We start from the raw sequence: 12,140 nt of genomic DNA on the forward strand, positions 1-12,140 counted from the left end.
TTTTTGGAAGAAGTAACTAGTAACTGTAATTACTTTTTTAAAGTAACTTGCCCAACACTGCTGAAATGTGCTATACAAATAAAGCTGCCTTGCCTTGATGAATGAGGCCAAAAGCAGGAAAAAAGGTTTTTCTTGTGAACAGATGATAATAATTTGCTCTTTTACTAACACTGCAAAAAAACAGATAGATGGTTACAGCGGTTACACAGAAAATGCATGTGCAAGGGCAGCAGACATTATCAGACATCATGATAAGGCAGCATGCATGCTGGTGCTACAGTACAAGCTAATGAAGCGTGCATGTCCATGAGAATATTAAGCTGAATACAGTGAAAAACATCCTTTAGCAGTGTAAATCAAAGCAGTGTGCAACATTTTCATCCCTTTTTGCATGTCTATGGCATCTGGAGTGTCAATAATAATGTACTTCCTTAGTGCTTGGTAAGAGTATAAATTGATGTATTTAATAAAGCAAAATATAACTTGATTAATTACATTTTCCGTTCAATTTAGGCAAATCATAAAAAGATTACATTTGTGAATTTGTAATTCTATTTCTTTTTTCTGTCTTTCAATGATTTATGATCAGTCGTTCCGGTCTTTCTCTCCAACAAAATCTCGGCCTCCAAACTGTCTTTTAAAAGCAAAAAAACACAATAAATGTATTAAAAACATAGATGCCCGACTAGATATATTTACATATTTACAAAGGGCACAACTAACATTTCAAGATTTACAGGTATATATCTGCTGAGCAGATACTTCCAATTTACTTCTTATCAAAGTGTATCTTCTTGTTCTTGTGTATTATTTGTTAAATATGTGTCCCACAGCACTGCACACTGTGATTGTGGCTAATCAGCAGTGCTAATCACTGTGTTTCGTTGAGTTCGTTCTCTGAGTTGCTACAATCTTCTTGAATAGTGCTACATATCATCCACTGTTTGACGTAGTTAGAATTTGAGCTTTTATGCTCAATAAATAAATTGGAGTCCATCTGCTGTGCTATGTTTGAGTCTGAGGCTCCAGGGCTACTGCACTCTCCAAAACCACTGTCAATAGTGTCCAAGTCCACGTGAGGGTAGCCGTCTTCTGACTGCTCATTTAAAGCGAACGAGTCGAGTGATACCCTCTCTGGTTCATTAAGCTGAGCACGTGGCTGAAAGTTTATATTTTCCACTGATAAGTCAATCGATATTTGGTTTTCATGTTGTGGTAATATCCCACTTTGCCAATGAGGTTCCTCTAAGTCATAGCCAGTGTGTTCTCTGTTGTCTTCCTCAAATGAACCAAAGCTTTCACCATCTTGGTAACTTCTGAGGGTACGCGCAGAGCTCTGTGACACAACTTGCTCCTCAAACTCTTCATCTCCAGACAGGGTTACAGTATGGATGGAGACGTGTCCGGTGGAGTGCCCGGTGCCCTGGGAGCTGCCACCATCGTGGAAGAACAGCAGTGAGTTGCTGTGAGGCTGCAGCATGTGGACTAAATTACCACTTTGTTTCATCTCATTGTCCTTGCTGTAGCTTTCATTCCAATGAAGGACGTCGTGCTGCTTCTTGCTTATCATCTCAGCATGTGAGCTGACCTTTAGGTAATCATACTCGTTGAATACAGGCTTCACCCACTCCTGCAACAGAGCAAATGGAGGAAAATTGAAGTATTGGCCTAAATGCATGGTAAAACAGTTATCAATACAAGTATAAAAGAATAGTTGTTTATTTGTGTTCTTGCATAAAGTTCCATTAGACAATTCAAACCCCTTTCCGCAATAAATATGAAGCTGGAGCCAGCATTAGCTTAGCATAAAAACAGGGAGGAACTGTTAGCCTGGTCCTTGGGCTAATCAAGCATTAGTTCTAGCACGCAACTCCCAGTAAAACCAAAACTTCTTTTTTTTACATTTCGGTTTTGGTATGGATTAAACCAGCCAGATAGAATGTGTTAATGAGGCCGGGTTCTTTTAGTCTTTGGACAGGCTAGGTGTTTCCCACTGCTTCCAGTCTTTAAGGTAAGTTAAGTGAGGCTAAGCTAAGCAGCAGCAGAGTGGTATTGGTTTTGCCATCGAACTCTCAGCAAATGACAGATATGGGTGTGTCAATGACAAATAGCCTTTTCTAAAAAAAACATTATACACTTCATCAACCTACTCCATATTTAATGTTCTTTTTATTACGTTTTTAACCACTAATACTACTTTGAAGTGTGAGACACTCGGTTAAGTACATAAACATATTAATTACATGGGGGATTTCAGTGTTCAGAAGGATACATCTGAACATTAAGCTATTGTAAAAGTCCTTACATAGCTAATAGTTAGCTATGTACAGACATAACATGACACTTTCTAACTTTGCATTGAAAATACTGCTATATAAGGCATTTAACAAGAAGCAGTCAAAACTGAGTGGTTCAGCAGTCCAAGGACAGACTGCAAGTATGCAGGTATGCAGTCTGTGATAAAAGGAAACTATTCTTTTGCTTTGTGCTCAAATAAGTTATATTTGTGACTTCCATGGCTTTACATCAGCACATCCAGTACATGCTAAAATGTAAACTTTCTGCAACTATAGTCTCCATTCAGCAAGTTGATGAGGCCAGATAAGCATGAATCAGTTTGTTTCTTGCAAAGGCCACCACATCCTGAGGTACAGAGTTCCCAGCATCACTGAATCGTCTCTGATTGTCGCTGTCAAAGAAAAAGCGTCTATACCACAAAAGTGAGATAGCGCAGTCAAACTTGAACAATGACTTTTAAAAGATCTGGCACCTGAAATGTGTGATTTAAGTGGTTGCATACGTATGTCATTTGTAAACTAACAAATTTACTAAATGTCTCCTAAATCCACTGAAGTTCTCAAAAAGTGCATACACAGACTTTATCAATAATCCTACTCATGTACTCCATGTCTTCTATAAATTTATGTCATATGTCATATGCTTCTGCATTTGTTTTATATCGCTTGCATTTAAAACAACAAAGCTTAATTTTCTTTCAGAAGCCGTGAGATTTGTTAACAGCCAAAGTAAAAGTACTTTACTTTGTGAAAATATAAAATAAAACAAATTTTTCTGACAAATTCTGACATAATGTGCCTTTGTGCTAGGCCTTATGCCATCATGTTTTGAATAAACTGTTCATTGAATTGTATTTCTGTGACCTTTTATGGCTGTAAACAAGCTTTCCTTGCCACAAAGTATTTTGAATTTAATCCTTTAGCATAGGATGTTCCTCATTCAGCCCAGTTCAGCACATAACATAATAAAAGGAAGTAAGTACAGGAAAGCAGTGCTAAATAAGGAACTACCACTACTACTTTCTTTCTAGTACTTTCTCTCTAAAAGTATTTTCTATTTGTTATTTGCAGCAGTAGCGCACTCTACCGACCAACATTTGTAACTGCACACAGATCTCAAGCTATGGGGGACTGTTGAGCTTGAAGTGGTTCACTCACAAGTAACTGTCAGTTCAGGAGCAATAGTTTATCAAATGTCACAATATTTTTGACAGAAAACTTTATAACAGAAAATGTGATGATAGTGTAAGGGTGACGATTGGTGTTTTTTATAACAGATACAGTATTTAAAAACAACAAAGCTCTAAGTGTTATCATACAAAATAGGGACCTGATGACTAAACAGGTGAGGCATTCATTGTTGTGTCCTTGTATACCAAAATGTACCTGTAAGGCCTTAAAGACCAGGAAAACATTACCCTAAAAATCTTTCAATTAAGTTAAATAGGACACCAGACAACATCTACAGCACACCCCTGATGATACTAATATTCACTGTATAAGACTGCAAAACTCAAATATATGGCTGAAGTTGGTGAAAAGAAGTTTGTTTGAAACCGAGAATATGTGATCTATTTTCCTGGGTTTCAACTGCTAAACAACTGTTCTTTAAGGGACAGTTACGCCAAGCAGATGATCAGCCACAGGGCTTAATAAAGTGAAGAAGAAAAAACCTAAGTGTGTTTCAGGTTTCTTTTGTGAGTTAAGAGTGAGGGAGAAGTCTGAGTGAAGAAGTCTATCCCTGGGTGTCAAAAGATAGGATGAAGAATTTACATTAGGGGAAAATGTAAAAGGTTGATGAAAAAGACAATCATAAAATCATCAGTAAATTGTTGAAAAATATTAACCACATTGCTCTCACCCTGTGCCTCAATTAGGTGAATAACAGGCTGTTTTTAGCTTGAAACGTGACACATCAAAGATGTGTACCAACCGAGGGTATTTTCCTATGGGGTGGAACAGGCTGGGCTATCATACACAAATATCTACCCACGGGCTGTGAGACAGATGAAAAACGAAAGGCCTCTTGAAGCCCCTGCACACTGAGTCATTCACATCATGAAGGCCCGTAAATGTGAAGTGAAGGGTAAGTCCCATCACGCAGGGTCCAGATGTGCTGAAAGTCCCTTCTAGGGCAACACCTGCTGGATACTTTGGAAATTACACACAAAGCCCAAAGTTTGTTTTGCTTTCTCTTACCTTAAAGTTCCCTCCATAGTTGAGGTCGAGGGGCTTGAAAAACTCATCCGGCCTGGGGATATATATAATCCGCTGGAGTTTTTTCTGCCACCAACTGAAACAAATATGAAATGGTATCGGAAAAAGAATGGAAATAGAAGAAAAAAAAACATGACTATCTATAATTCAACAAGTGGGTGCAATTCAACGGTCGTGTTCGTGCTCGTCGTGTGCACACCCACTGCCAGGTGGAATTGTCTTTAACTTTTCCGTGACTGGTGACTGGTTCTTCTTGTTTGTGAGTTCACTAAAACATAAAACTGTTTTCATAACAGTTATCAGAACATAGACAGTGGGGCTTTGGCTTGTCAGAGCATCAGTACAAGACTGGCTTTATCGAGTAACGTCCGTAATTATGACAATGCTAATTTAGCTAACTTTAGCTATCACCAATAACAGTCTGTGATTAGTAAAGTCTAGTACTGCCTCTATTTGTTATAAATCGACCTGTGATTAGTGGTGGGCAACATGATACCACAGTTAGCTAATCTCATTCAGTGTTACGGCAGGGATACAGCAGTGCACAGCCTCTAAATAGTTACCACACATTGATCGCCTGGCATTTCCCTGCTGGGTAAATTGAGACAGCTAGCTAGACTATCTGTCCAATTTGAGTTTTCTGTTGCACGACTAAAACAACTTTTGAAGGTACATGTTCAGGTACATCCTGCCAGAGGCTATTTCGCAGTGGCTCTGTGTGGAGTTTAGCGCTACCCATGATGATTGTGATTGGATTGTGTGGACTAGCCAGACCTTCCTCCGCAGTGTGTGGAGGAGGGTATGGCAAAGCGAGGCTGATTCAAATGAGGAGCGCAGTGACCCCCGCTCCCCATGAAAAAAAACCTTTAGGCGGCGCTAAGTTCCGGACGCAGCGGGCGTGGCTCTGCAAAATGGTCTTGGAAAAGAACTTGTTTAAGTGGAACATTTGCACTAGGGGTGGGAAAAATAATCAATTCTTAGATGCATCGGGATTCTTTGTAGAACGGTTTGATGCTCGATTTTGATGGGTTAATAATCAATTATTAAAAAACATTTTTTACTGTCTCCAGACATGTACAAATCACAAAACAGAGTGACTGAAAGAGGATGGGATAATAGACAACTTAGAGTTTAGCCAAGAATGCAGGAAAAAACAAACAAAAAAAGGACAACAACAAAATTTGTACATACATGAAATAATTAGGCAAAACACGTACAGGCTGTCAATCTACTTAATCACATTACATCTGACCACCTCATGTTTCATGTTCTAAAAGGCCAATTCTCCACTTTTAAACATGACTGAGCCTCTGACATGGTAGATTACTGTGAAACAAGGTGACTTTAACAAGCATGTTTTACGGCTTAAGCACAGAATGACTACACAATAAAAACCTCAGTAGACAAAATATTTCATTAAAACGTGTGTGACAAATATTGCATTTGTCAAAATCTCAGATTTTTTGTGTATTTTTTAAATCACACATGGAAATGTACATAAAATAATTGTTTCATCGAGATGCATTGAGAATCAGTTTAGAATCAAATCGTTGACCTCTGAATCGGAATCGAATCGTGAGGTGCCCAGAGACTACCACCCTTAATATGGACCCCACAGTTAAAAATTACACATTCAATATTAAAAGAAGTTAACTGTTCACCTAATACAGTAACGTGAGCTATTTGAATTAGCTGGATACATGGTCAAACGTAATTTGCTCTTACCAGTGTACCGTTGTGTGTACATGTCTATAGCAAATCCCAACCAATAAGTCCCAAAACGTCCCAGTAAGAGAGTAAATACCATATGCATATTTTTTTGTAAATCCTAACAATTATTTCCTGAAAGAATCAAGGAGGCCTGCCTTGTTGCACAATCCAAACTTTCTTCAAAGCGTGCCAAATTTAGCGTGTAACGTTAGCTTGCTAGCTGGTTTTGGTTACTGTTCCTCCATTTGACCAGGGTTTAACGTAAACACAAAGGAAGAGGAAGATGAGGATATCCGGCGGAACATCAGAATTACCATAAAGTTGAGAACATCTCTCTAAAACAACAACAAAAACTGAACACTATCAGCGTCATGGAAGTAGGATTAGTTTTAGCTCAGTTTATCTCACATTGAGAATGAATATCACAGATGTCTTTTGTAAGTGTAGTTATCCATTGAACCAAAACCAAAGTTGAAATCATTATGGCTCACAGTGTTTTTTCTCTAGTCACTGTGTGCCCTTAATAAGTGAGGTGTTCTCAGTTCTCAGACACTGAGGCTCTGCATGACTTCCTATGTCTGCTAGCCATTTCAGTGCAATGTGTCGCTGCACGTACGGTGCTGCAGTGGTTTCCCTATATGTGGGAGGTGATGCCAGGAAAGTGTAGATTGAAGCAGTCTAAAGCTTTGCTAATCATTTACTGGAAGTGTTGCTAACCTAAAGACTTCATTTGCTTTCACTTTGCCAAGTTTTTTGTGTGCAATGAATGCAGCTTCAGTTATGTGTAAATTCAAAATAAATGTACCTTTAATATGATTTGCACATTTTCTTTCTATTATGACACTAGTTGGTTCAGTCTAAATATTTTCTCATTTCTGCAAGCTTCTCCAAAAGCCAGTATTAATCACTGAACATTGAGGACCACCAGTTTGAAAACATTTCGCTTTTTAGATTTCATGGTAAACGTTATGAAGTGGCAAACTGTATTTTGGGAAATATGAAAAGGTGGACCATTAAGAATTGTTAACCAAGAGAAAGGTTCTGCAGGTAACTCAGCACCAACAGCATTAAGGTCCAATTCAAATCCCACTAGGGCCCAACATGCTTTACAAAAAACAAATTATCATTCTTGGAGAAAAAGACAGTAACTCCAGTGGTTACAATACTCACGGTTTTTGTGAATAACCCAGCAACAACAGAACAAGAACAAAAACGACGGAGAGGAAGATGTACCACCACCAGCCATTCATTTCTGTACAGGAGACACAGGGTATGAAATATGCAATGAAATAAATGATATGATATGACAAACATCATGCTTCCTGTTTCTTCTCTATATTAAGGATCAGTGCAGAAACACACACTTGTATGATGGTTTGAAGCATGAAAACACAATAGAATAACACCAGTGACTGGTGTCAACAGTCGTATTTAGCATGAGACAAAAGTCAACTAGACCATGGCTCCAGGCTGGAAGGTGCATTGCTCTTTTTACCTTCAATTCCTGCAGAAGTTTCTCTAGTCCTCCATCCTGCAGTGGAACTCCACTCGCTCCATGGACCATGATAGACATTCTCAAGGCACATTTGGGCCTGAACATCCACAGTATAGTTGACGTGTGGTTGCAGGTTCTTATGGTCTATCTGAATGTACTTTACTGGCACTAAACGGGAAAGAGCTGGACCCTGTAAGAAAGGAATAAAAACAGATTTGGATGAGAGTCCTCGGCAGAGAATATTAACAATAATGTACTGCAACATTTTTTTGGTAGGTGTTTTTGCTTATATATTACCTTTGACAAGTCTTTGCTTTCTCTTACGCGCACTATGTAGGTGAGGCAGTCTTTGTTATTGGCGTGGTCCCAAGTGATGTTGTAGAATCCGTCAGTGTTTGTCACTTTAACATCGACTGGAGGCAGAGGCTTCACTGTGAAAGTTAAGCCCCAAGGGGTCATGGGGAATATTATGAAATTGAAAATGTATGTATGTGTGTGTGTGCTCTACACCACGAGTGGCAGTTGAACATTATTTTTAGCTAGTTTTTATCTGGGGGGTAAAGCAGGTGGAAGGGGGTTTGCTGCCAGACAACAATGTTTGTGAGTTAGGAAAGTTGCCAGTATCGTTCTTGTCACCTCTGAACTTTCTAAACTTTTACACAAAACAAAAACTGGTTTACAGTAATGTGACGGCCGTATTTAACAAGAGTGAACATGTTTTACACCTCTACCATATGTAAAATAATCTTAATGCTGGAATTAATAAATTGACATTTAACCTCTTACAAACCATTTTTCATACATATTTTATTGTCATAAGAGATCAATCTGCTGTCATCTGTGACCTTTTTTTTGTTTCTGTGTTATCCACCTATCTGTTGAGCGGAAATGACAAAAACTTGGAATGTCAAATCCCACAGTTATTCTCAGTTTAACTTACCGACATTACACAGTGACCAGCTGGACGACTCACTGGTATTCATCAACTCTTGGCTGACTGTCGCAGTGCATATGGTTTCAAGGTTTGCAACTTCATAAAGATCTTCCGGATACATAATGCACCAGGATTGAGGTGGTTTGACTTCACAGCTGCCACTAACCTCACGTTCTTCATCCCTATCACAGACAAACAGTGTGTTATAATTATTGTTATGCCAAGTGACATCAGCCAACGTCTCAGCAACAAAGGTTGTAGTTTCCTCGTGATGTGATATGTGACATAAATGTCTCTTTAGAGCAAAAAATACACCAGAGAGCGTAAGCCAAGCCTAGCATTGTTGACCTGTCTACCTCTTCATAGACAGAAGATTACATATCTGATGGTCATGCTTCTTATTAGTGTGTTTTCACTTGACAACACAAGTCACTGTATGGTGTTCTAGAGCCTGAATCATAAAATCAACTGACAGCAAGAAGCTGTTTTTCATTATTGATTCATCTTCTGAGTATTTTCTCCATTAATTGAATTATCCTTTTGTCTAAATAAATTCATTCAATAATTAAAAATGAATTAATCACCTAGAAAGCTTTTAGTGAAGTATTTATGTTAGTTTAGAAAAAGTGTTGCCATTACACAGTTTGTCCGACAGGGAGCCCTAACGAGTTTAGTTTTCAACTTCAAGATGGGCCACTTTGTACATATTTTGATTGCAAGTCTTAAATAACCAAATTGAAGGGATCTTTTTTTCTAAAAATGTCCTACTTTTATGTCTAAAATAAACAATTAACATGTAGCATGTAATGTAGCACATAGTAATAGAGGCTCTACTCCTTACACCAATGACAGTAAAACATGAGATCAATTTCACATTATGACATCAGTGAAGGACGTTATTATTGAAAACATTCTGATGAAAATTTCTGATGGGCAAAGCTCTGAAGAAGTGGCAATAAAGACCAGCCTGGGGGTCAAAAACCTATTTGGCACCTTGCAATTTTTCCATTTTATCAAAGCAACTCATTTTTTTAACTTGCCCGCAAGCCAATAACAACTGATGACATAAGATCTTGTTTTACTAATATTACAATAGGAGCACAATATTCAAAATGACACAGCTTGGAGATCCTGTCAATCAAAGGGGGCAAAAATCCACAGGTCCCCATTTGAATAAAAGCTAGTTGTGTTAAGATGTAGCCACATACAGTATGACGCACCAACATAAAGCGTATAATAACAGAGACACAACAGTTTGTACCTGCACATGACTTTGACCGAATATGAATGGGTCGGTAGAGCACCTGAGCAGGAACAGTTCAGTAAAGCATCGTAGTCCGTCGAGCAGGTGACATTGCACAAAGACGTGACTGCAGCGCAAAAGAAAAGGGCGGTCAATTCTTACTGCACTTGATGTATTCAACATTGATGCCCTACAAACGTCTAAGCCTTTCATATTCTCGTTTACACAGGCAATCTTACTGAAGGTAAGAAACTTGTTTTCAAGGAAAACTTACAAGATAAACACACATCAATATATAAGAGTAAAAGACTAAGGCCATCTTAAATGGAGTGCATTCACGTGGAGAATCCACATCAATTCAAGAGAAAGATACTGATTAGATGAACCAACTTACTTCTATGAACACACAACGTGAGGTACCACAGCAACAATAAGGACACAGGTCTGACAGCCATGGTTATCAGCCGCCGGTGAGGCAAATGGAACCCCAGCAGCTGAAACTAAATAAAGACATACTCAGTATACATTTCTTGTGTAGTTGAAAAAAGTAGTATTCAACTCTAAAAGAAATTTAAAAAAAATGTAGCCTTCCGCTGGGATTGGCTGCTAAATTGGTTAAAAGGTTAAGATAGTTACCAAAAACACAAAGGGTCAAAAAGTTATCGATCATGAACATCATCACTAGCATGAACACCAATAATTATGTACCGTCATAAAAGAGCGATTTTTACTAGTCAGAATCAAAAGGTAATTTAAAAAGGTAATTAAATGAACAAATGATCTTTGGAACCAGCTAAACATCTTTCACATTTTTCATAATTTCTAACTCGCATGTGTAATAATTTAAAGAATTAACCATCTTACCTTTTTTTTAATCTAAATGCTGCCACTTAATCAGTCAACAGGCCGACCGAGTCACTAATGCACTGACGTCTGTGTAAGAATACTCAGTGGAACAATGTTCTGGTTTGTCACTGCGAAGGCGTCGTCGTCATCATCAGTGGCGTGACTAAGGATGTGGTTTCAGACCTTTTAAGCGGTGTCTGTGCGGTGCCTTCCCACCACATCCACACTGCTGCTATGAATATGCAATACTTAACCAGAGAACATAAAAAAGTCAACAGGAAATTAAAAATATTTTCTACAAAATAATGTAGTCATATTTGTGTCACCTAAATAAAAGGAAGACATTTAAAATAAGTTTTTTTTTTTTTTTTTTTTTTTAAATGACAAGCAACAAAATCAATTTTCAGCTGAATAAAATGACAGAAATATACAGATATATTCTTCTTGCCCGACTAGTTTGTATTCTACCGAAACTGTCGCAAAATGTATTATTATTTCAATGCATGCTACTTGCTCAAATCGTTTTTAACATTTACTCACAACACGACTAATACGTATGTTTCAGTACTGAGATGATTCTTAACAGCAACACCAGAGATGGTTTATGATGCCTTTGAAAAGACCCTTTGTATACACCTACGTGTCTACAATAACAGTTTAGCAGGGTTTTTTAGTAGTTTCCACTCAATTGTGAATGTTTGAAGCTAAATGAGTCATAACCCTGCAGTAGAGCCCCTCAGAGCACACTTTTATCCCTTTTAGCTCTTAATGTTAATAACTTCGAGCCTGTTGAGCTATATGTACACTTACTCCAGGAGTGGAAGCATAAGAATCATGATTTACATGTGTATAACGTGCCTTCTAAACTATTTTATAATTCAATGAAAGCTTCTGTTTTGTACAATGGGTGGGCCTTTGTGGTATTCAAATCACCCAGTAGGTGTGCAGACACCTCTCACTTAATGTCATCATAGAAGTATTAGTCAAAGCCAAATGCCAAGCCATAGCTTAGCACCTGTAGTGCTTGGAGCCAGGTTAGTTGCATGCTACAAATGCTGAACACTAGATACGTTTTTTGTAAAGCTTTTGTTTCAATTGCTTTGTGGCAAGACAATGGCCTTAAATTATATTTGATATGCAGGTGCTGCACTGCGGAGCTGCAACAATTAGTCCACTAATTGATTAGTTGATCAATGAGGAAATTAAATTGCAACTATAATTCATAATTTATTTCAATCAAGCAAAAATGCCAAACATTTAACAACTCCAGCTTTCTCAAATGACAAACTGGCTGCTTTTCTTATTTTACATTATATTAATTTACATAGTTTGGGGTTTTGGACATAAGTCTAGGACTGTTGCACAGACAAAACAACACATTTGATATCACCTTGAGGT

General features: G+C 38.0%; 1 protein-coding gene across 1 annotated transcript; it reads right to left on the minus strand.

The window, feature by feature from the left end:
* Positions 1-134: 134 nt before the first annotated feature.
* Positions 135-11,700, minus strand: il21r.1 (interleukin 21 receptor, tandem duplicate 1). Its single transcript, XM_032519435.1, has 9 exons — positions 10,761-11,700; positions 10,291-10,396; positions 9,915-10,023; positions 8,660-8,835; positions 8,017-8,150; positions 7,720-7,909; positions 7,395-7,476; positions 4,497-4,590; positions 135-1,630 (listed from the first exon to the last, which is right to left on the minus strand). Exons 2-9 carry the CDS (start codon positions 10,349-10,351, stop codon positions 872-874), a joined length of 1,605 nt encoding a protein of 534 aa, XP_032375326.1. The 5' UTR covers positions 10,352-10,396; positions 10,761-11,700; the 3' UTR covers positions 135-871.
* Positions 11,701-12,140: the final 440 nt, after the last annotated feature.

Source organism: Etheostoma spectabile, chromosome 6 (assembly GCF_008692095.1).
Source record: "Etheostoma spectabile isolate EspeVRDwgs_2016 chromosome 6, UIUC_Espe_1.0, whole genome shotgun sequence".
Lineage (NCBI taxonomy): Eukaryota > Metazoa > Chordata > Actinopteri > Perciformes > Percidae > Etheostoma > Etheostoma spectabile.

What these genes read in the sequence shown, in the direction of transcription:
- il21r.1 (XM_032519435.1), bottom strand. Translation starts at nt 10,351, where the DNA reads ATGGCTGTCAGACCTGTGTCCTTATTGTTGCTGTGGTACCTCACGTTG. An exon ending in TCGGTCAAAGTCATGTGCAG is followed by an intron (nt 8,836 to 9,914) that starts GTACAAACTGTT and finishes TGTCTGTGATAG; the next exon opens with GGATGAAGAACGTGAGGTTA. An exon ending in CTGGGTTATTCACAAAAACC is followed by an intron (nt 4,591 to 7,394) that starts GTGAGTATTGTA and finishes TATTTGTTTCAG; the next exon opens with TTGGTGGCAGAAAAAACTCC.